Below are 22,070 nucleotides of genomic sequence, written 5' to 3'. Positions count from 1 at the left end.
CGGAAATCTTCATTTCTTCAAGTAAATGTGACAATGACGAACAAAAAGACATCGACAAATTCATTATTTACTGAGTCTACTTCCGATCATGCATTGACCTGATTAGCCTGCATGAGCATTAAGACATGACAAAAGACATCACTGTCTAGCACTCCAAATACTTTTACCCCGTACACTACAGCAAAGATATATGATCTTGCATTGCCATTTGGCTCCTGTGCACATCTCGAGCTGAAGTTCCCCTCCATTAGATAGAAGATATAAGATGTTTTATGCCGTAATGCATTGCCATTTGGACATCCTTTCTTTATAAAGATGGGATTTCCCGGTCATCCCAATTGAAGAATGCCTAATATATCCAACCCATTTATTATCAGTGGTCATGATCTAATGCCAAAGGTTGCATACTTATCGTAATGCAGTTTTTTGTTTCATAATCTTTCGTTCGATAGTTCTTACTAAAGAGCACCATCCATGGCTAAGCACAGTTTGGGTGTCCCTTTTTGTGATCAAACCAATCCTCGAAAGCCACACTCCTCCGTATTAGTTTTTCTTCTTTTGATCATTACCGTAAATTTTGAGTTTTCTCAAACTTCAGAGACTGTTTGCATCCTCAATATTCAATCCTCAACGTCTCTGAATAGCTCAAAGGGTGAAGCAAACAATTGGGGTGGGTTCATCAACAACAGTTGTCGGGCAGTTTTTGATGAGTACCTGCATGCATTAGGGAGGCTAGCCAACCAAACCGGACAGATATATTTAAATTTTACAGAGCAGGGAAACTGCTTAGGTTCGATGAAGGGTATAGATGAAAATATTATGGGCTGTGGCATGGAAAAGTTAACTAGTGGAGCCGGTGGGTGCTCTGACTATGCGGTCAAAGATGTAAATATTATGCTACGAAATAGGTTGAAAAATTTAGGTGAAGGCTGTGAAGGTGTGGATTTGGATGGAAAATCTGGTCAGGCTTGCAGTGAATGTTTTAGAAGGTGGAAAGAAATAGGCGCAGCATCAGATAATGGAAGAGAATCAATGAAGGTTGAAGCCGATGTTTGCAGGTTTGCAGTTTTGGTAACATTAACAAGCAGTAGGATAGATGATGAGAAATGGGTCAACGCGACCTATGATTGCCTCGGAGGGCAGGATGTTTCCATAGGTGAAGTGGTTCGAAAATTGATGCCTAAAACTCTGATTCCTTTCTCGTTTTCAATTCATTAAAGAACCATCAATGTATCGTCACACCCATCTTGCTCAAGTCCACCTAATCTCACTCTTTTCTTCTGCAGATGGAGAGGAAGGCACGGCTAGCAGTGGTATCAAGTCCAGCATAGGTGACTTCCCATTGACATGAATTGCCTTATTTGACTTTGCGTTTCTGTGGAGTTCATTAATTTTCAAATCATTTTCATACTGATAAACAGGTCTCTCAATCCTAGTAGTTGGCATAGTGGGAATCACAGTAATAGTTCTCGTAGCAACATTCACCTGGTTTAGATTGAGGACTAGAGAAAGTTTCGCAACAGGAAAAGATTGTGCATCCCCAAGCTCGATGACAACTCACTTGAAATGTATGGCATCCACAAATTGTTCACCTTCTTGCGTTTTCTTCTCGACTTTTTTTTTTTTTTCCCCTCTCTTTACGGGATAAGAGTTCATGACCATCTTGATTTATTTGGCAGCATCAAATGATTCACTCTCTGAGGAGTCCGCCTGTCTTAAGTTGCCTGTTAGGGAAATTTATTCAGCAACAAACAATCTATGTGCATCAAATTTTATTGGCCAAGGCATAGCTGGTGAGAAGTTATCTTTACTTGTGTATTTGGGTCTCTTTTTTATTCATGATAAACTGCTGAAAAGGTAGTTTTGGAAGAGAAAATGTTATTGGGAAGGGAGAGGTTAGGAGACTGAAAAAAAAACAAATACATAACAGTATAGAAGGGAACCTGATTACATGTTCCAATGTCTAGAGTGGTTAGCAACGAGGCAGGATGACATTACCAAGGGAGTGCTCATGTTCATGCATCTGTCATGCATGTGTTCATGTGCTGCTGTGCATGTTGAAATTCAATCATCTCGTGCAAGACTGCTGCATCATCACGTATCTCAGTGGGAATTGGGGGGGATTCAAGGATCCAAAAGAATCCGTGAAATCGGTATCACAAGCTAATTACCAGAAATCTTGTAATTTACTTGCGAAATCCTTGACTGGAAAGCCAGAGAGGCATAATTCACAATTCCAACAATGCAAAGGAAAGAGAAATAACTGTGAAATGAAAAATAGCATTTTACTCCTCTGGTCCTGACTTGTTTATTTATAAGGTACATGGTGCAAATGCAAACAAGCCATAGGTGAACACAGATTAGGAAACAACAGAAGGAGCATGAGGAGAGAATCTCTCTCTATTCTACAAGATTGGATTTTGATATAACTCTGTTTTATAACAGGAAAAGTATACAAAGGCATTCTCTCAAATGGTCAGCATGTAGCAGTCAAGCACATACTCAATGACGGGTATATGGATACATTCGTTCGGGAAGTCACAAGCCTTTCTCATGTCAGACATCCAAACCTTGTAGCATTGCTCGGCTGTTGTGAGAATGAAGATGAATGTTTCCTAGTTTATGATCTGTGCCACAATGGCAACCTCTCAGAGTGGCTATTTGGTACGTTATTATATTGCATCAATAGAATCATTTTCCCTTGTTATTCCCATCACATAAATAGCCAAGCAGTGGAACTGATGAACTGCAGGTAAAACAAAGGTCCTCTCATGGATGCAAAGAGTTGAGATCGCAATTGATAGTGCTAGGGGTCTCTGGTTTCTCCACACTTATCCAGAAGGCTGCATTGTTCACCGTGATATCAAGGTAGGTGTAGTCGATTGGAATCTCTGTTGACACCTCACATTCCCCATCCTTCTGCTTAAACGTCCATTCATTGACTTAATATTCTCGTCATATGCTGTATTGGCAGCCAGCGAACATTCTCCTCAATGCTAACTTTGAAGCAAGACTCTCAGATTTTGGGTTATCTAAAGTTATGGATGTGGATCAGTCACATGTGAGCTCAGAAGTGAGAGGGACATTCGGTTATGTCGATCCTGAATACCGTAAAAACCACCATGTAAATGCTTCAGGTGATGTTTACAGTTTTGGGATAGTGCTACTGCAGCTTCTCTCAGGGAAGAGGGTCATTAATCTAGATTTAACCAGACCAATGCCTTTATATAAAATGGTGAGAAACAACATTCCATCAACTTAGATTTCTAAATCTTTTTGACTCGTCAGAAGACGGGTCATCGTTACTGGACTCTGTTGCTCTTGACCACTCAAAACCTTTGGCCTTGTTTTTCCAACCACTAATTTACTCCACACCATTTGCATGTCTTTGGTTCGCAGGCTAGATCCCTCACAAGAGGTGCTGACATAACAGAATTTGCTGATCCCAAGCTTAATGGGGAGTACTCAGAGGAAGCCTTTGGGCTTATACTGAAGCTAGCATTGTCGTGCACAGGGCTTAAGCAGCAAAGACCATCAATAGAGCAAGTGGTTTCAGGACTTGAAGAGGCACTCGAAATATCAAAGCAAGTCAAGTTACTTACAACTCGTCCAATACTGTAGTTATGCATTTAGTTGTGAGTTTTGTTTTTTGTTTAGTCTTACAAACATAACTTGTTCAGATTGCAAATAATAGCGAATTAAAAAGAGACTGAAGCTAATATTGAATAATGTTTTCACAAAAACAGAACACGATATTATTGTACCAACTATACAACATTACTTTTGTACCAAACTTCATTAAAAATACACAGATCATACGGTTATTAGCCCTTTAAAAGTCGAGCTAATAGCATATGACCAAGCCCGAAAGAAAAGCAATCCCTCATAGTTACAAAAGAGTATGTATTTACAGGTTACAGAAGCCTATAAAGAATGATGAAAGAATACCCGGAAAAAGTGGGGTTTTCTTTAGGTAACTGAAAAGGAAAAGAAAAAAAGAATTTGATTACCATGCGTGAACAAATTGTTCTTGCGGAAGAATGGGACTCGTTGAGCCAGAGGGTCTCCTTTCGAAAAAAGTATGGATGACCCTGATGAGAGTGCTGGCTTTCTTGCTTGCTCGAGATGTGCCTTCGCTGAGTAGGGAATACAATGATCCCATGAGACCAGGGCTCTTTACCAAAAGAGCAACCACATCTTCCCCACCGTTTATGCACAGAGCCAGCAACAAAGACACACTGTTCTCCTTGCTTGCCCTTGAAGTAGAAGAGGAATTAAGAACCTCCAGAATCGACTGCAAGGCACTGCCAAGATACAGAATTGCTATTGTTCCTTCAGGTTTCACTGCCAGAGTTTCGAGTATTGCTAGGGAATCCACGACAAGATCTTCTCTATCACTGGAAGACTCCAAAAGATTGACCAGCACAGGGATCGCCTCAGCAACAAGCACCCTGGAATGATTTTCAGGGTGCATAAGAAGCCCGAATATCGCAACCAGCGCGTTCTTTTTCCCTCGATCGGTTCCATCTTTAATCAGCGTTATCAAACCCGGAATTGCCTCCGGAGTTTCCCCGATCAACTCCCGGTACTCCTCGATCGAAGCAAGGTAAAACAGAGTACCAGCAGCGTGCTGCCTAGCTTGTAGGTTCAGTCCCTTGTTTAGTATGCCTACAACCACTTCCAATCCCCCATTTTCAACAATAATAGCTTTGCTTTTCGGATGCTTTGAAAGGTTCAACAGGGCCGCCATAGAATTCTCCTGGGTCGAGGACCTTTTCGAGGACGACAATAGCATCAACAGATGAGGTAGGGCACCGGCTTCCACCAAACAAGACCGGTTATAAGCGCTTGTTTTCGATAGAACCCGGACCTCATATGCAGCCTTGTTTCTGTCCATTTCCTCCTCCCTTGTCCCAGTCTCGAGCCTACTAGCAAGGAAGGTGGCCACCATTTTGATTGCTCCCTCGGCCGCCAAACTCCCCGCTGAAACCGAAACTGCCCTTCCCGTGTCCCGAGTCCTGCGACCCGATTCAGCAATTGGAATACCATTTTCGAAGCAGTACTGCTGAATCAGCTTCAGCAATGCCAAGTTCGGAACCAGTTCTGTATTGGGTAGCTTCTGACCTGTTTTTGGACAGGTCTTATTCCCCGACCTGAACCATTTGAGAATTGAAGAGCGATCGTAGGTGTGCCCCGTCGATACCGTCACCGGATCGACCATAAACTCGAGAGAGATCGGACACCGAAAATCGTCCGGGTTAAGACAATTGGGCAGCATCACCTCGCTTCTACTTCTTCCGGTTTTACTATCGGAGGGGTGGCTATCGACCACATCAAACAAAACGCAGCGGCAGTAGCACATGAACCCCATTAGACTATTTAAAAATCCTACCTCTCTCTTTTCCTCCTTCATGGACTCCAATGCAATTTCAGATTCCAAGAACTTAACCTCCTTATGACACTCGCTCCAGCTTCTAATTCCCAGATAAGTAACAACCCGATTCAAGTCACTCCTATCCGGAACAATCCCATCCTCGAATAGACTCAGAACCGAGAATACAAAGCTCAAGGCAGCTTTATCGTCCGGCTCAACCTCGAACCTTGATTTTCGTGCTTGCCTTATTACCAACTCAACGTGCTCCTTGACTTCGACGGAGACCTCAATCGCGTCCAATGGAAGAACATCTAGAGCTACTGAGATCGCTCGGGTCAGGACCCGAAACTGGTTCGCCACGCTCTCCGACTTCATTAGAATACACAGCCGAGCGCCTTCGTGCGTACAGTCCTCCAACAGGTACTGAAGCTTCTGGAAGTTCAGGTGGAGCTCCGAGAAACCCAGGACCACGGAATCCGGAAGAGCAGGATGCACGTTTCGGGCCTCCTCGAGAAAAACCCGTAGGACTCCCATTTGGTGGATCGAATGGCGCACGTTTCGCTTATTGCTGGCGAAGAACCTGCATCGATAATCGGAAATGGTGTGCGCAAGCTCAATCAACGAATTGAGGAGCGTAGCCGGAGCTATAGCCTGGCAGGGATGAACAGCCGGAGACGTAAGAATCCGGCGATCCGACCCATTAGATATATGGATCATCGAACGAAGAAAGAAGAATCAGCTCGAAGAAAGAGATTGGAGAAAGTTGTGGAATTTGTTATTCTTTTTTGATCTCGTGTAACAAGTTTTGTTTGGAAGCGTGTGCTTGCTGGGTTTTAGATATGGCGGTTAGAGGTGGATATATATGGATGAAGAATGAAGATGACACGCGTCGGCAGATTGGAAGATATTGGTGGGTGCGTAAGATCCGACGGCAGATTTGGACGCATAGTGGACACGTGGGTTGGGGGCAAAGCGGCTTCGTAGAGAGTTTCGGAAGGGGGGGGGCGTGGATTAATGAGAGGGCGACACGTAGGGCATGGAGTAAGGAAGCCCAGGGTACGTGCAGGTGAAGGTACGTGAGAAGAGGTAGCCGACAGTGAGTTCGAGACCACGTGTCATTATTGGCAACGAAATTTTTTCAAAGGAGGGAGGGAGTGTCTGGTCAAATCATGTTGGGAAAAAGTGGAGTTTGTACGAAGCATGCATGTGTGTCTTCGCCATTAGTCCAATATATCTTTATCTACATTTAGTATAGCAATTATTTCATATGGATATAATTTTTTAATTAATTTGAAAATACATTTCTGCCCTTTTATATAATGCGGCTTTGACTTTGTCAGTCCTCTCCGTGTTTAGGAATAGTAAAAAATATCTCTTATTTTCTTTTGAGTAAGATAAAGGTTTTAAAAGTCAACAGTACATGATAACCCAAAAAAATGGGTGGACGGAAATTGAGACCAGAATAAAACTAAAAAGATCACCTTAAGTCTGGGTTTATGCAGACTGTCGTCAGGTTTTCGCTAAAGTGGCTAACCCCTCCTTCAATTTTATAAAATTTTTTATTTTACCCCGTCTAATTATTATAATTTTTTAAAATTTTTATATAAAATAAAATAATTAATTAATTTTTTTAAATTTAAAAATAAAAATAATATTAAAAAAATATATTCTAATAATATTTTATTTAATTTTCAACTTTTATCTCAATTTATCTTATCTCATCTCATCTTATATGTAAAAAAATATAATAAACAATCCAATACTAAAGTTAATATATCTCTTTAGTAGTTTATGTGTCAATTTAGAGGAATTAGAAAGACTTTTTCATACCGAGAGATCGACTTTATACTAAATTTTTGGTGGAAACATCTCATCCTTGATTTTGAGAGATCCAAGTCAAAATCATTTAATGCGGTGTGGCTTTTAGGCCGGCGTCATTAATGTAACGTGTAGTTTGGGGAGTGAGACCATTAATGCGATGTGACTTCTTGATTTGCTTTATCCAAAATCGTTCCTTGTTGAGACTCTCTATAATCGTTGTCAGGAGAGTTCTCCCCATTTCCCGTCTGCATGCCTGCGCAGGTTCCCAGGGATAAGGTGTTAGTGGGGTGGTGTCAAGACGGCGAGTCTCATCTACCCTAATCGTTCGCTTTCCCCATACATGGGTTGTTTCGGAGGTGGGTTTCGCATGTGGGTCGAGTACTTTGCAGAGGCCCATGAACCCATCTTAATGGAGGGTTGTTGGGCTTGACCGGGCTCTCTAACTTACTTTTCTCATGTCCCTTGTAGACTTGCTATATAGGCCGGGAGGACCCCTTACACTTTGTATCTAATTTTTCCTTAACCTTTGGTCCCCGACCACTAAAACTCATTCCTCGAATAATGTAATCAAAAGGATTGCGAGCTTGCTTTTCACAAAATATATACAAAAGTACTATGCTTCTAGTAATTTTGAGGGCGGAAAAATTGAGTATAAAATATTTTATTTGACTGGGCTGCTTCTTTTTTTTGAATAAGGATAGAAAAATTTTATTTATCATTTTCACACACTACACCACATATTATATATTTTTTTTTCTCTTATCAAATGTGTAATATATAGATGATGACTAGAAAAATTCAATTACTTTAATAAGAATAAAACTAAAAAAAATAATAAAATAATAATAAAAAGTATGATATTATAGTATGTGATGAGCGGCGAAACTCATAAATATATATATTATACGGTAGGAAGGGGTTCTTACGTGAAAGGCTCATCAGGCCTTTTCCAGGGGGGTGTAAAGGAGAAAAGAAGGGCCCAAATGGTTGTGGGCCAAAATATTAATAGAGCCCAATCAACCCGAACAAGGGAGTCTAAAAGCCGCACGATCACTCCACAGCTTCAAACCCAAGATAACATTGATGAATTAAGCTGCGGGCATGTTTTGTTATAGAAACTTTGAGAATTCTTATAAAAAAAATCGAAAATTATTTTTAATTCAAAAACTTATGTTTGATTATGTACACGAACCCCGTGTATATAACAAGACTCACTCAATAATGGAAACTGATGCGTGCCTGACAATTATTATTATTTTTTTTTATAGAAAAATAGATTAATAAAATGAAAAAGTACAATAAGAGGAGTTTGGGATCTCAATAAATACTCAAAAAGAGATATTACAGTCAAGAACAGATGGTTTTTTTTTTCCTTCTAAGCAAGCAAATATTTCATTAAAAAATGAAAAAGAGATACACAAAAAGGGGTTGGGTTCCCCAACAAATATCCAATTACAACAACCAAAATGTTAAAGTGAAAAAGAAATCGAGTTTTAGGTCCAAAAACTTTGTCCCCACCAATACCATGCAAAGAGGGTGTCATCTTAAATGACGGTTTTTTACAATTTGCATAGCTGTGTGAACTATGATACCACTGCTAGAGGTGGTGGATGCTGAAGATGCACTGTAGTTTGTTGTCCTGAGATATTTTCTGAAGAGACTCGTATTCCCTTTCTCAAGATCATCAGTTAGGGAAAACAGAAACATAGTAGAAAGATTGGCGTCGAATGGGATGAACTGTGATGGATCGATTTTCTTCACGCTAGCCTGTGGCGGCATGTGGAGACCACGCACCGGTGATTGTGAGATGAGATGAGATGGGTCAGATCTGAAAGATCTTGAGGTGGTGAATCTACGACTATGGAGTGTGTAGCTATTGGACGCATTTTGGCTCGGCGACATATGGCGGCCACGAGGGGAACAAGCAGAGCGTGACTATCACAGGCTGAAACTTTCACGGTGATTCTGTTTCATCTCGGTAGATTGGTGGCTGGGGGTTGCGAGTTAGGGCGTTAGTAGGCAGTCGGTCGTCGAAGTGCGGTAGATTTAACAAAAACTAAGCCAGCGGAGAGGAGGGAATAAAAACACTAGCAAAAAACTTATACACATACAGATACTAGAAAAGGAACCGAGAGGAAAATGCGGCTTATCCTTCTCTTCGATAGGAACACTAATCGGAAAAGATTAATAAATTTTATAAAGAGAAGCGGTTGTTTCTATTTCTAAGAGAGAGGCAGATAGTTTGAAAGTTTTTTTGGATAAAGCTCCTGATCATAAGGGATTATTATATGGAGGTATATCTTAGTAGAAAAAGCATGAAACTCCAGATATAGATGGATATTAGTTTTTGTGATGGCAAAATGCAATCATAGTTGAGAGCCATGCATGTTGACAAAAACATCTCATGTAGCTCATGTGTCACACGCTTTGGGATGATAATGGGCCAGGACGTGGATCGGCTCGAGACGAAGGATTGCAGTTGTGATAATGGGCCAGTGGGCTTGGAACTTATGTGGTGCTTAATTAATATTTCCCTTTTATTAGTTGTAAGGCCTTGCATGGCCCATATGATTTTATGCACGTTGTGGTATTTTATCTTTTTCTAGTCTGTTATTAGTGGATGTCAAGAGGGAGGACACTCTGTAGAAACCGTTAGAGATGTTCCACCTTTTATTTGAGGGTTGATCCTAGTAGGATTTTTTGAACAATTATCTGAATAAAAATTGAAGAATTCTCTCATCTTATCTCTTTCTCGAGAGGTCACTTATCCTCTAAGTGAGTTGCATATCTTCTATTAATTTCTACAGTTTTCTTTGTGTAAGTGTGACAATTGGTATCAGAGATTTCAATCTCTAACCTGTGACAATGGCTTAGGGCACACGCATGAGTCAGCTGCAGGATAGTCTAGCCAATCTCACCAGATCCATAGAGTCACAGTTCAAAACTGTGGAGATTGAGATGATGGTGCTCAAGAGGCAATCAGACGCCCTGAAACAGTAGATGGCAGCTTTGACTATAGAGGTTTGAAACAGTAGATGGAAGATTGATCTTTACCTGCCTGAGGTTCTCAAAATTTCATTGCAAGAATCCAAAATTCGCATACCAGATTTTAGAGCTTGGGGAAATGGTACCGTAACAGGGCTCTTGATTACCTCGACTTCCTTGGGCAACTCGACACTATTATTACTTTGTTCCTCTTCAACATCCTGTATCTTATCAGTTGTTAGGATGTGTAAGGACTTACCACTTTGTGTCACAATGGCATTGACCTCCTTCAAATTCCCTTGAGCCATATGTTGACCTTGGGGTGTGAATTGAGTTTGAGAAGGGAACTTGCCATGCTCATTCACACTCAAAGAGCTCATCAACTTGGATACATGACTCTTTATCGCCTCGTTTTCTTCAACAACCTGCATAATCAAATATTCAAATTTTTGATTAGTTTTACTCCGTGCCTCAATAAAAGCATGCAAAGTGTCTTCTAAAGGACTCCTAGAAGATAAAAGGTGCAGGATATGATGCAGGATATGATCTAGGAGGTTATGCAGGTGGCTGGTTTTTAGACTATAGGTGATTGCGCCACCCTCGATTCTAGGTATCAGAGAAAGGTGTAAAAGAGTTCTTGTACATACATAAGGCATTACATTGTTTTTCATACATCATTCTCATCTCAGCAAATGCGGGACACTCTTGAGTGAGGTGATCTACCCCGCCATACACAAAACATGGTCCAAAAAGCTCTGCATGATCAATCACGTGTGTTGGCTTTAAGTCCTTAGTCTTTAACACCTCTAGCTCTTTAGTGAACATCTCAACCTTAGCCTTTAGGTTATCCTCTTCTCTAAGATGGTAAATTCCACCACCATATGGGTTTCCTGCAGGTCGTGACCTATTTGTGCTATCAGTTGCTCTAGGTTCGAACTGAGTGTGAGCTTTTTCAGCAAGCTCAATAAGGTATTATATGGCCTCATCAGGATCATTCTGTAAGAACTCACCATTACACATCATCTCCACAAATTGGTGCTTTCTAGGTGTAAGTCTCTCATAAAAATAGCTCACTAAGCGTCAATTCATATACCCATGGGGAGAACATATACTCAACAACTCCTTAAATCTCTCCCAAAACTGATACAAAGTCTCACTGTCCTTTTGTGTAAATGTGAAGCTTTGCCTTTTTAAAGCATTGGTCTTATGTTAGGGAAAATATTTATTAAAGAAGACTTGAGTCATCTCATTCCATGACCTAATAGATCGTGGTCTCAACAAGTATAGTCAACTCTTAGCTCTATCATTGAAAAAGAAAGGAAAGAACTTAACTCTCACAACGTCACCAGTTGCATTTTGACTATGAAAAGTTGCAATTACTTCCTTACACTCCCTAATGTGAATATATGAATTTTCATTTTCAAAGCCATGAAAAGTAGGGAGTAACTGTATCATTCCTGTTTTAAAATCCAGTTGGCGAGTATTAGCTGGAAACCTGATGCATGATGGTGTGGTTATGCGTGTAGCGTGGAGGTAATCCTGAAGAGTTCTAGTGGGTTGATTTTCGTGTTCACTCATTTCTTCGGGACTAGATGGATTGTCAAATAAAGGATTTAAAAAATTTGATTCTGACTCTAGCACAGGCATACAAGCAAATCTACCAAAGAAGTCTCTATATATGTGCATGCAAGGTAACAAAATACTAAAAACTAAAAATAATACGAACTGAAAGAAAAAAAAAATGTAGCAAGCTAAAAGAGGGAACGAAATTATCACCTTTACAAACTACTAAAATAAATTATTTGTATCGTTTCTTCCACCGTCTCCCTGGCAACGGCGCCAAAATTTGATTACGCCCAAACCAATACTCGGTGTTATAGTATAGTTCAGGGTGTCAATCCACAGGGAGTTGAAAGAAACACAACAAGACGTAAACTTAAAAGAAAAATCCAAATTATAATATGACAAGAATCTGAAAGTTCTACCTAAAACATATAATTAAAATAAGTTTAGGGCACGGATAAGAAGACAAGTAAAGATTTGGGCTTCAATCAACCTAATCCAATACTCTAACTTTTTCAATCCAAACTATACACACAAGTAAGAATTATAGCACCAAATTCCTAATTTGAAGATATGACATTATATTCATTTACTTTATCAAATTTAATTTTAGAATCTATTCTTCCTTTACAAACCACAGTTTTCATATATAAAAATGAATATTAGATTTAAAGACGATAATACAGTAAAAGATTACATCAATGGCATGAAAAGTCTGTTTAAGTCACAATCATATATTCATAATTCTATAGCTCAACAAAATCAAACCATAGCAAGATTTAATATAATTGTCTCAAACTTATAAAATCCAAAACAAATAGAGAATTGAATCCTATAATCTTAAACAATAAAGTTTAATTAATGAATTGAAATAAAGTCAAAATATTTTCACTGAACAATTTTCGCCCTAGGCTTTACCCAAGATTTAGTTCTCCATGGAAGAACTAAAAAGAAATAAAAATAGTATTTTCTCTTCTCTTCGAAACTGAGCCGTCTCCCTTTCAAAAAATTCTCAAATTTCGTGTTAATGATATGCTTATATAGGGGAGGAAAAAAATCCTAATGTCTTCATGATTCTCGCATAAAAAATCGCTTAAATTTTAGGACTCATCTTGGCAGCCATGCACGCACTTCAGGAGTTCAAATTTAGGAATCTCTCTTAGAGACAAATTTGTAACCCTTTAAGATATATTTCTAACGTATTAAGAATCAAATCAATCTGATATGTGAGTGAAAAGTTAAGATTAACATACTAAAATATGTCCAGACTGTCTCCTAGGGCGTTTTGGACTCCGACTTTTTCTTTTGATTCAAATTACTCTCAAACCCCATCATTATCCTTAATTTGAAGAGTCCTACACTCGTTGAAAGTTCTTAAGGTGTTCCAACGGCTTGCCCACTTAAAAATCCTCATTTGAATTTGACTGGCCTTTGACTTGCTTTTTTATAAACCTTGAAATTAAACATAAAAATCTACGTAGGAGTATCCCAAAGTCCAAAGTAAATAGAAATTCAATTCAAGAATATACATTAATTCTTATGATTTCTATTCACAATTTAGCATTTTAGTCCAATAATAAGGTATTCAGAGTGCACTTTCATACACTCATCAGTGCTCAAGAGGCAATCAGGCGCCCTAAAACAGTAGATGGCAGTTTTGACTATAGAGATACAAAAAAGGAACCATTCCTCAAATGGGAAGAACTCTCAACAGCAACAACAGCAGCGTGAGGACTGTTGGGAACCTGCCACAGGAACACTACCAAGGTTAGTACGCATTGATTTCCCTAGTTTTAGTGGGGAAGATCCCATGGGTTGGTTCTACAAGGCTAACCACTTCTTTCCATTTTATAGTATGTTACCCCATCACAAGCTAGGGTTGGCCTCATTTCACATGGAAGGCCAAGCTTTGGTTTGGTTCTAGGACCTAGAAGAATTTGGCAATTTGGGGACCTAGGAAGGGTTTACACAGGCTTTACTTACTAGGTTTGGCCCTTGTTCGATGACCCTATAGAGGCCTTGCCAAGGCTGAAACAATCTGGATCAATAGAGGAGTATAAGTCTAAATTTGAGGCTCTCTCAAACATATTTAGAGGGTTATCTGAATCTTAGAAACTCAGTTGTTTTCTGAGTGGGTTGAAATATGACATAAGGCTACCTGTCAGGATGTTTAATCTTGATAATTTGTTGACTGCCTATAGTTTGGCAAAAATTCAAGAGGAACATGTGGGAGTGACCAAGAGAAGTTACAAGGGGATTTTGCCACTCCCTGGCCAAGTTCCTCTAAGCAGCCACTAACCAACCACACAATAGCCCCAAAAGGACCCTCAAAGGCCTCTGTTACTATTGTGATTCCAAGTGGAATCCTCGCCATAAATGCCCTAATCCTAAACTGTTGGGTTATGATATGAGAGTTGAGTATAAGAAAGGGGTGGAAAACCATGTGGCAGATGCATTATCCATAAGGGATGAGCCTTCTAAATAGGAAATGGGTCTGAGTCTTACAACCCTATCTATTCCTACAGTTGACTGGTGGAATGAGATCAAGGAAGGTTACAAGCAGGATGCCTATGCAACAAAGTTATTTGGTCAGTCTGGGGCAAGACAGTTATCCCATAATTTCTTAGTGAAGGTGTGATGCCCCAACCTCCGCTTGGGATGGAAATGAGACTTAAAACGTGGGACATGTAACTGAAGGTTACATACTCTCTTACATGACATTTAATATGCAAGGCATCCTATAGATGCAACTAACAGAATGCAATATTCGCAGCAGATTATGGGTGAAAACATAACTTTATGCCAGAATAACTAAAAATATTCCAAATGCAGTAATGACCATCGTAGGTTCAAAGACCACATAGTAGCATAGCTAAACATAAAAGCCTCCAAAGTTAAATCAAACGGTTCATGCATTCTAGAGCATTAAAAACTAAGGTTATAAATATAAGAATCAAGTCTAGTCTCTCCTTGAGATCTGGCTCCTCCTCAATATGTTGGATTTAGTGCTCCATCTACCCCGTCCTCTTCAAATCCTTACACAACTTCTATCTTTTTTATTGTGGGTCCACAATGGGTGAGATTTACATGAAATCTCAGTAAGTTAACAACCAACTTGCACAAATATAAATTATGCATGAAGAATTATAAATATGAAATGCAGAAAAATGTGCGTGTGTCTTTCATCCAGATTCTTTAATATTTTTAGAAAAATAGAGACATATTTTTTTAGAGAACATTTTTACTTCAACCGCCAAAAATGTAAATTCATTATAACATTTCATCATTATTAGAAATTCATATCCAATCGTAACATCATAACGTGTGGTATCGTCACAGTTCATCATATGTACTATGACTACCTTCCAACGACTGTAGTATAACTCACGTTGAAACTACGTTGTCTGCAGACTTGTTCTCAATGCATTGGTAATATGATATAATATCATATAACATCATAATGTGTATACCCATCATAACGTGTGTCTTCCATTCGAAGCTTGTTGACTGTTCTTAGTCAACTCAGGGGTTACTACTTCATTTTTAAACACTCCTGAGTGGAAAGAGGAGTTCCGCTAGGATAATTCCCCATACTAGCCTTTGGGGTCATGACAAAAATTATTTTCATGCTATGCTTGAAAAATGTATTTCATGACATGTGTATAAGTAGCAAACTTTTATGTGAAAATGACATTTATATGCAATATGCTAAAAATGGTAAAAATTGCACATATCATGTAAGCAAGTAATCAAATACTCAATGTATCATATGATGTTTCATGCTCAAAATGATATTTATAAAATGGATGTGGCATTTACCAATAATTCATTAATAACTTATCAAGGTGTAAGTTTGAGACCAACTTACAAAGTTCTTGAGCTTCTGAAAAAAAGTAGTAGCTGCTGAAAATAAATTCGTACTAAGTTAGGATCGATACTATTATGGATTAGATTCATAAACAAAGGCTTCAAAATAGGTATTTACATAAATACCCCTAACCTCTCCAAAATTGCCATTAAGGCCCTAAATTTTCATTATTTGCAAACAAATTTCAAATTCAACCAAACTTCATTGATATCATATTTTTAATATTCTAAAATCATCCATACTCTTAGAACTGTAAAATTCAAAGTGGAATTAGCTCAAACACTCTCAACCCATGGCATGCACTCTTGTTGATGCTTTCATATGTTTTTAACTATTTATCCCTATGAATGCATGCTTAAGCAATCTTATTTAATCACAAAAAATCACTATATTCCTTAATGACATGATAAAGTATAATTCTTGGATAAGAAAATTCATCCCAACACTTAATCATGGCTAAAAAAATTAATCTTCATTAATATTCCATTAATCAAGTTTGATGTCCTTAGTGCAAATCATCATGGCATGCTTTCAAAACTCATCCAAAACATGAAAATTTCATTATTATCCCAATCGGAAGGTTTTCTAAATGTTTAATCATCAAACCTAGGTGGAATAAATCAAGCTTCAAGTCTTAATCACAACTTACTTAAAATCCAAGCATGTTTTGATGACCAAATCAAGATAGAATTAAAACTTATCATGTCATGCTTCTAATAAAAAATAAAACCTTTCAAAATCATTCTAAGACATTAATAAACCATATCAAAATATACTTACAACATGCCATAGCAAAATTTTCCACTTAAAATAATTCAAACGCTTAACCCATTCTTAATGAACTTTTTTGAATCAAGCATGGTAATTTTTCTAAATTCAACCAAAAATCATTCCAACACTTAAATCTCAACTTCAAATGTAAAATAAGATCTAGATCAAGAATACATACAAATTTCATAGTCCACTCAAGCTCCTAGCACAAGAACTCTCAAGAACTTCTAAAAACACTCAAACTCACTCACCTTTCGATTTCTTTCAAGACTAAGGGAGAAGATGACTCTCTATTCTCAAGGGAAAGCTGGAGAGGAGGTGTGGAAGAATTGGGGGCTCGGGGGGGGGGGGGGGGTTGTGAAGGAGACTTTTATAGGTGGCCAAGAGGGTAGAGGCGTTGGCCTTGGTCCATGGGGATTGGTTGAGGTGGGCGATCGTGTAAGGGCTGATTTTTCAGATTACACTCTATCACTTGGTGTCACTTGTGTAGAGTGAATAGTCCCCTAAAGCCACCATGATTTCTTCAATCCAGTTGCTAAATTGCTCCTATGGATGTTGGTCAAGTCGTGGTGCAGAAGAAAGATGAGAAAAACCATCAAAACCATCCAAGGGGGCTGACGGATTCAAGTGGTTTCCATGGTCAGATTTCATAATCACTTTGACTCCTCTACTTGGCTTTTCTTTAAGGCTGAATTGGGCAGAGGTAAAGCCATTTCTTGAAGCATTCCTTAGGTGGTAGAAGGTGGAGGGTTGGCTACCAAGTGAATCATGAAGGTGGAGCTCAAGAAGGTGATGCAAGGGAGGCGGTTGCTGAGTGAAGTAGTCTTGGATGCCTTACGATTTTTGGTGCCTTCTTTGGGTAGAAAAGCTGAGTGAAATTCTTATGATGACCATGAGGACCTCTTGGGGATTGGGTGGTGCTGGAGGTGGCGTGGGGTGGTGGCTTAACCATGGCAGATGGGTGGTTGAAACTCAACCAATTCAATTTCTATCCAACTAGCTTCCTAGGTGCAATCGGTTTTGGCTATTTGGTTTGGTTTTTTAGACTAATTTCGTCCAAGCCTTCATCTGGGTTATAAGGGATCATATGAGGTGTTAAAGGACCATAGTGCTCTTGAGAAAAAGGCACAAGAAGGTTGGGCTTAAGGGCAAAACGGTCCATGCACACAAAGGGCATACATGTGTGTCGATTAGTGTAGTTTTGAGATTTGATATGCCATTTCCTCTAATGACATGTATGAAGGTTTATCTAGGGTCTTTGTATGATCTAAAAGTGATGCATTTGAGTAATAAAACAAGAAAATTATAGATCAAAAGGTTAAAAAAGATTAAGAAAGAAAATTAAGCTTCAAAACATAGCTTAAAGATCACTAATCTTGGGCAAGTTGATTAATGGTTTTAACCAATTTTAAAAATTAATTTTGGGTGCTTAGAGTATGACATGGGTTTAAGGAAACCTATGATATGGTGTATTGGGCTTTCAATTTGAAGAGTGAAATAAAACAAAACAAGGCTTTGGGCAAAAAGGGCCATGAGTGTGGGGCTCATGGGCTTTTGGGATTGAGTGAGTGGAGGCCTTATTTCTAGATTTTGAGGGATTAGAAGAGACCTCAAGTTCACAAAGATGGGACTTGAAAGGACTTGTTTTGACCTAATTAAGCTATGAGTCAATCTACATCAAATTTGGCCTAAAGGCTTTAAGCCTTCCTTATACTTGGGCCAAGGCTATCTACTAAGTCTTGAATTCCTAAGAGGCTTGGTTTGAGGCTTCTAAGACTTGGCCCATAAATGTCCTAAGGTCCTAAAGGTCTTACTAGAATCACTAATGGGCTTGATTCTCTAACCTTTGTTTAATGATATTAAGTGCCATGGTCTAACCTAATATAACTATCAAAATTGAAGTAAGTAAATAAAATAATCAAACAAAATATAATAATAATAATAATAATAATAATAATAATAATAATAATAATAAAATATTTAAAGCCCAAAATCATAAGCTTAATCTAGAGCATTTAAAGGTTAATCCTAATAGTTAAGTGTGACTCACCAACAATGCTAAAGCTCAGGGCTCGATGGGGGTTTCTCATCGTCATCCTCTGACATCTCATCTTGAGTGTTATAATAATACTCATCTTCCTCCAACTCGTAAAAAGTGTTAACTCTCTCTTCATGGAGTCTCCGCTGCCCTTATTCCTCATCCTCAAGCCATGGGTTTTCCTCCTCACGAAAACAAACGCGACTTGGAGAAGAGTCATAAAGATCTGATGTGTCAAGGGGAATGGGGTCGGGAATAAGCGACTCCTACTCGACTTGAAGCTGCTCGACTGCCTGGCTTGACTCAGGCTGATCTGGCGTAACTGAGAGAGTCGATCTCATACGATGTCTAAGCCATCTGATGCTAGTCTGTCCCATCCATTGGACGGGGTCATAAGGCTGACGCTCCTCATGCGACAATGCTCTCCTCATATGGATGTTACCTCTCCTATCATGGTTGAGGATGTGAGTCCTATGGTACTCCAGCCTCTCCTGTTGAGCCCAAAATGTGTTGAAAATATGGTCTGGCCGTCTCCGTCACTACTCAGCTCTCAGTCTCTAAAGTGGACTGGGGTCATATAAGTCCGACGGGAAATCCTACCATTATTGGCCAAGGTGCAATTGAAAATGACGAGAAAGAATACGGTTCACATGGCAAAATAACAATGGATGCCATGCATGAATGGATGCGAATGCCATGATGTGATGTCAAACAATTCTCAAGCCAAACAAATAAGGGTATATGTTTCTCATGTTGGTTTCTTTTTCCCATGTAACTTCCTCAATATCGTGATTCTGCCATAGAACCTTAACCAGAGGAATTTTTTGATTCCAAAGTTCTTTATCCTTCCAATTTGTGATCTGAACAGGAAATTCTTCATTAGTTGGGTTAGGTTGGAGCGAAATATCCCTCGTATCAACAATTGTTGGTATTTGTCCTTCGAAGCTCTTCTCGAGGGAAGATATATGGAAGATATTGTGGATTCCTTGGAAGTCAGCAGGAAGATCCAGTCTATAAGCGATTTCTCCTACACTTTCTAGTATCTCATAAGGTCCTATGTATCTTGGACTTAGTTTCCCCCTTCTTTCCAAATCGAAAAACTCCTTTCATGAGTGATACTTTGAGATAGACCTAATCGCCAACTCCGAGCTCAAGGTTCCTTCTTAGACGTTTGGCATAGCTCTTCTGCTTATCTTGGGCGGCCTTCATCCTTTCCCTTATTAGTTGGATTTGATCCTTCATTTCTTGAAGAATCTATGCACCATAAATCTTTCATTCTCCTACTTCATCCCAGTATAAAGGAGACCTAAATTTCCTTCCGTATAAATTTTTGTAAGGTGCCATTTGAATGGTGGCTTGGAATTTATTATTGTACGCAGACTTAATTAATGGTAAGAGCTTCTCCCAATAATCATTTTCTTGCAAAACACACGCTCTCAGCATGTCTTCCAAAGTCTGAATTGTCCGTTCAGTTTGCCCATCAGCTGAGGGTGATAGGCATTACTAAATTTCAATTTGGTGCCTAGAGTGTCCTAAAGGCCTTGCCAAAAACGAAAGGTGAAACGCGTATCCCTATCTGATATAATCATTTTTGGAACTCCATGTAGTCGCACTATTTCTAATATAAATAGATGAGTTAACTTCTTCATAAGGTCGGTATTTTTAACTGCAAAAAGTGAGCACTTTTAGTTAAGCGAACGACCACGACCCAAATAGAGTTATTTCCCTTCGAAGTTCTTGGTAATCCAATTACAAAATCTATGGATATATCCTCCCATTTCTGGAATGGAAATGACTATAAATCTCCAGCGGGTCTTTAATGCTCTGCTTTGACTGTTCTACAAACCGCGCATCTATAAACATACTCTGTTACATCTTTCTTTAAGCCTTCTCACAAAAAGTGTTGCTTCAAATCTTGATATATCTTTGTGCTTCCTAGGTGAGCCGTGTGTGGAGTCTGATGCACTTCCTTTAATATCTTATCCTTAATCTCTTGATTAGCTGGAATAACGTTTCAATTTTGATAGTACAACAACCCATCATCTCTGAGGGTGCAACCATCTGGTCCCTCCTTCTTTTCTACCTTCTGCCTGATTTCTACCCATTTGGGATCCTCCATCTGACGCTTTTCACCTCTTCCCATTCCATAGGTACAATTTCTTATATTGTGGTCAGGGATGCCTCAACAGGAAGATCCTTGATCAGCAAACTTCTCATGCTATGCAGAAGGGACTCCACTTCCAAGGTGGGACCTGTGGCATCATCCTCTTGCGTCTTCCGACTCAACACATCCGCCACTACATTAGCCTTGTCAGGATAATACTTGATTTCACACTAATAGTTGCTAATAGTTTCTAACCACCTTCGCTGCCTCATATTTAAATTATGTTGACTGAATAAGTACTTGAGGCTCTTGTGATTGGTGTAGATTTCGTATTTTGTGCCATACAAGTAATTTTTCCAAATCATTAAAGTAAAAATTACGGTGACTAGTTCCAAGTCATAGGTGGGGTAATTCTGCTCATGGGTTTCCTCAGTTATCGTGAAGCATAGGCAACCACCCGCTCTTCTTGCATGAGCACACATCCAAGTCCTGATTTGGATGTGTCATTTAAAGCCACGTAGGGCTTATGGGGTTCATGTAGGTTCCATGAAACTCTGCTCACACTTTTCTATCCAAATATGCTTAGCATTCTTCCTGATTATGGTAGTAAGGTGTAACACCCCGCTTAATTAACTCTCGATTAACCAATAAGTACTCTAGATTAGACTTTTATTTTTGGGTTAATCACTTTCATTAAGGTTGATTGTGGGATTAGCATTAATGTTAGTACTTAGTGTTAATGAGTTAAGGATTAGAGAGGTTAGCCCATTAGTAATTTTGATGAGGCTTTTTAGGACCCAAGTGCATTCATAGGCCTAGCCCAAGAAAATATTGAACCAAGCCCTTAGGAAATCAAGGCTAGTCTTGGCCAAAGTATAAGAAGGCATAAGGCTTTTGGTGTAGATTGGACCCTTGACCATTTTCAAGCCCTTATGACCCAAAATCACATTTGGACTCATTTTACCATTCAAAGACCAAAGGTCCAATACACCATACCATTGGTTTTCTTAAGCCCAAATCACACTCAAAGTACACAAATTAAGTTTTGAAAATTGGCTAAGGCCATTAACCATCATAGTTGAGGTTAGTGCACTTTAAGCTATACTTCAAAGCTTAATCATGTTTAATCTTTTTTTAAACTTTTTAATTCAAATTTTCTTGAATTAATACTCCATTAAACCATGTTAATATCCTAGCTAAACCATTCCACATGTCATTAAGAAAAATGACATAACGAGTCCAAACCATGCTTCAATCGGTTTTGTGCATTCCCCTTTGTAATGCTTGGACTGTTTTGCCCTTGGGCTCCACATTTTTGTGGTTTATTCTCAAGGTTAATATGGTACTTAAACACCTTATTATACCCTCCCAAACTTATTTTGAGTCTTGGATGAAATTGGTTGCATAAACCAACTCAAAGAACCAAACCGGGTGCACCTTGGTCTAGTTTGTGTAGGAACCATTTGGATTGAATTTGAACCAGCCTCTTGCCATGGTTTGCCCCACCACCCCATGCCACCTCATTATCCACCCAATAACAAAGAAG

General features: G+C 39.1%; 2 protein-coding genes across 2 annotated transcripts; one reads left to right on the top strand and one right to left on the bottom strand.

Annotated features, from left to right (window-relative positions):
• The first annotated feature begins 738 nt into the window (after positions 1-738).
• On the top strand, positions 739-3,621 carry LOC121255065 (probable receptor-like protein kinase At5g59700). The gene is made up of 7 exons (XM_041155357.1): positions 739-1,331; positions 1,422-1,568; positions 1,680-1,793; positions 2,446-2,664; positions 2,753-2,868; positions 2,975-3,235; positions 3,400-3,621. Exons 1-7 carry the CDS (start codon positions 1,229-1,231, stop codon positions 3,619-3,621), a joined length of 1,182 nt encoding a protein of 393 aa, XP_041011291.1. The 5' UTR covers positions 739-1,228.
• A 112-nt stretch (positions 3,622-3,733) lies between these two features.
• LOC121255592 (U-box domain-containing protein 19-like) lies at positions 3,734-6,222 on the bottom strand. Its single transcript, XM_041155976.1, has one exon. It carries the CDS (start codon positions 6,089-6,091, stop codon positions 4,007-4,009), a length of 2,085 nt encoding a protein of 694 aa, XP_041011910.1. The 5' UTR covers positions 6,092-6,222; the 3' UTR covers positions 3,734-4,006.
• Positions 6,223-22,070: the final 15,848 nt, after the last annotated feature.

The sequence above is a fragment of the Juglans microcarpa x Juglans regia genome, chromosome 3D, assembly GCF_004785595.1.
Source record: "Juglans microcarpa x Juglans regia isolate MS1-56 chromosome 3D, Jm3101_v1.0, whole genome shotgun sequence".
NCBI lineage: Eukaryota > Viridiplantae > Streptophyta > Magnoliopsida > Fagales > Juglandaceae > Juglans > Juglans microcarpa x Juglans regia.
This window is presented reverse-complemented; position numbering and strand designations above follow the sequence as displayed.

Coding starts and splice junctions, on each gene's coding strand:
- LOC121255065 (XM_041155357.1), top strand. CDS start 1,229: ATGTATCGTCACACCCATCTTGCTCAAGTCCACCTAATCTCACTCTTT. Junction 1,332..1,421: donor TGGTATCAAGTCCAGCATAG/GTGACTTCCCAT, acceptor ACTGATAAACAG/GTCTCTCAATCCTAGTAGTT. Junction 3,236..3,399: donor CAATGCCTTTATATAAAATG/GTGAGAAACAAC, acceptor TTTGGTTCGCAG/GCTAGATCCCTCACAAGAGG.
- LOC121255592 (XM_041155976.1), bottom strand. CDS start 6,091: ATGATCCATATATCTAATGGGTCGGATCGCCGGATTCTTACGTCTCCG.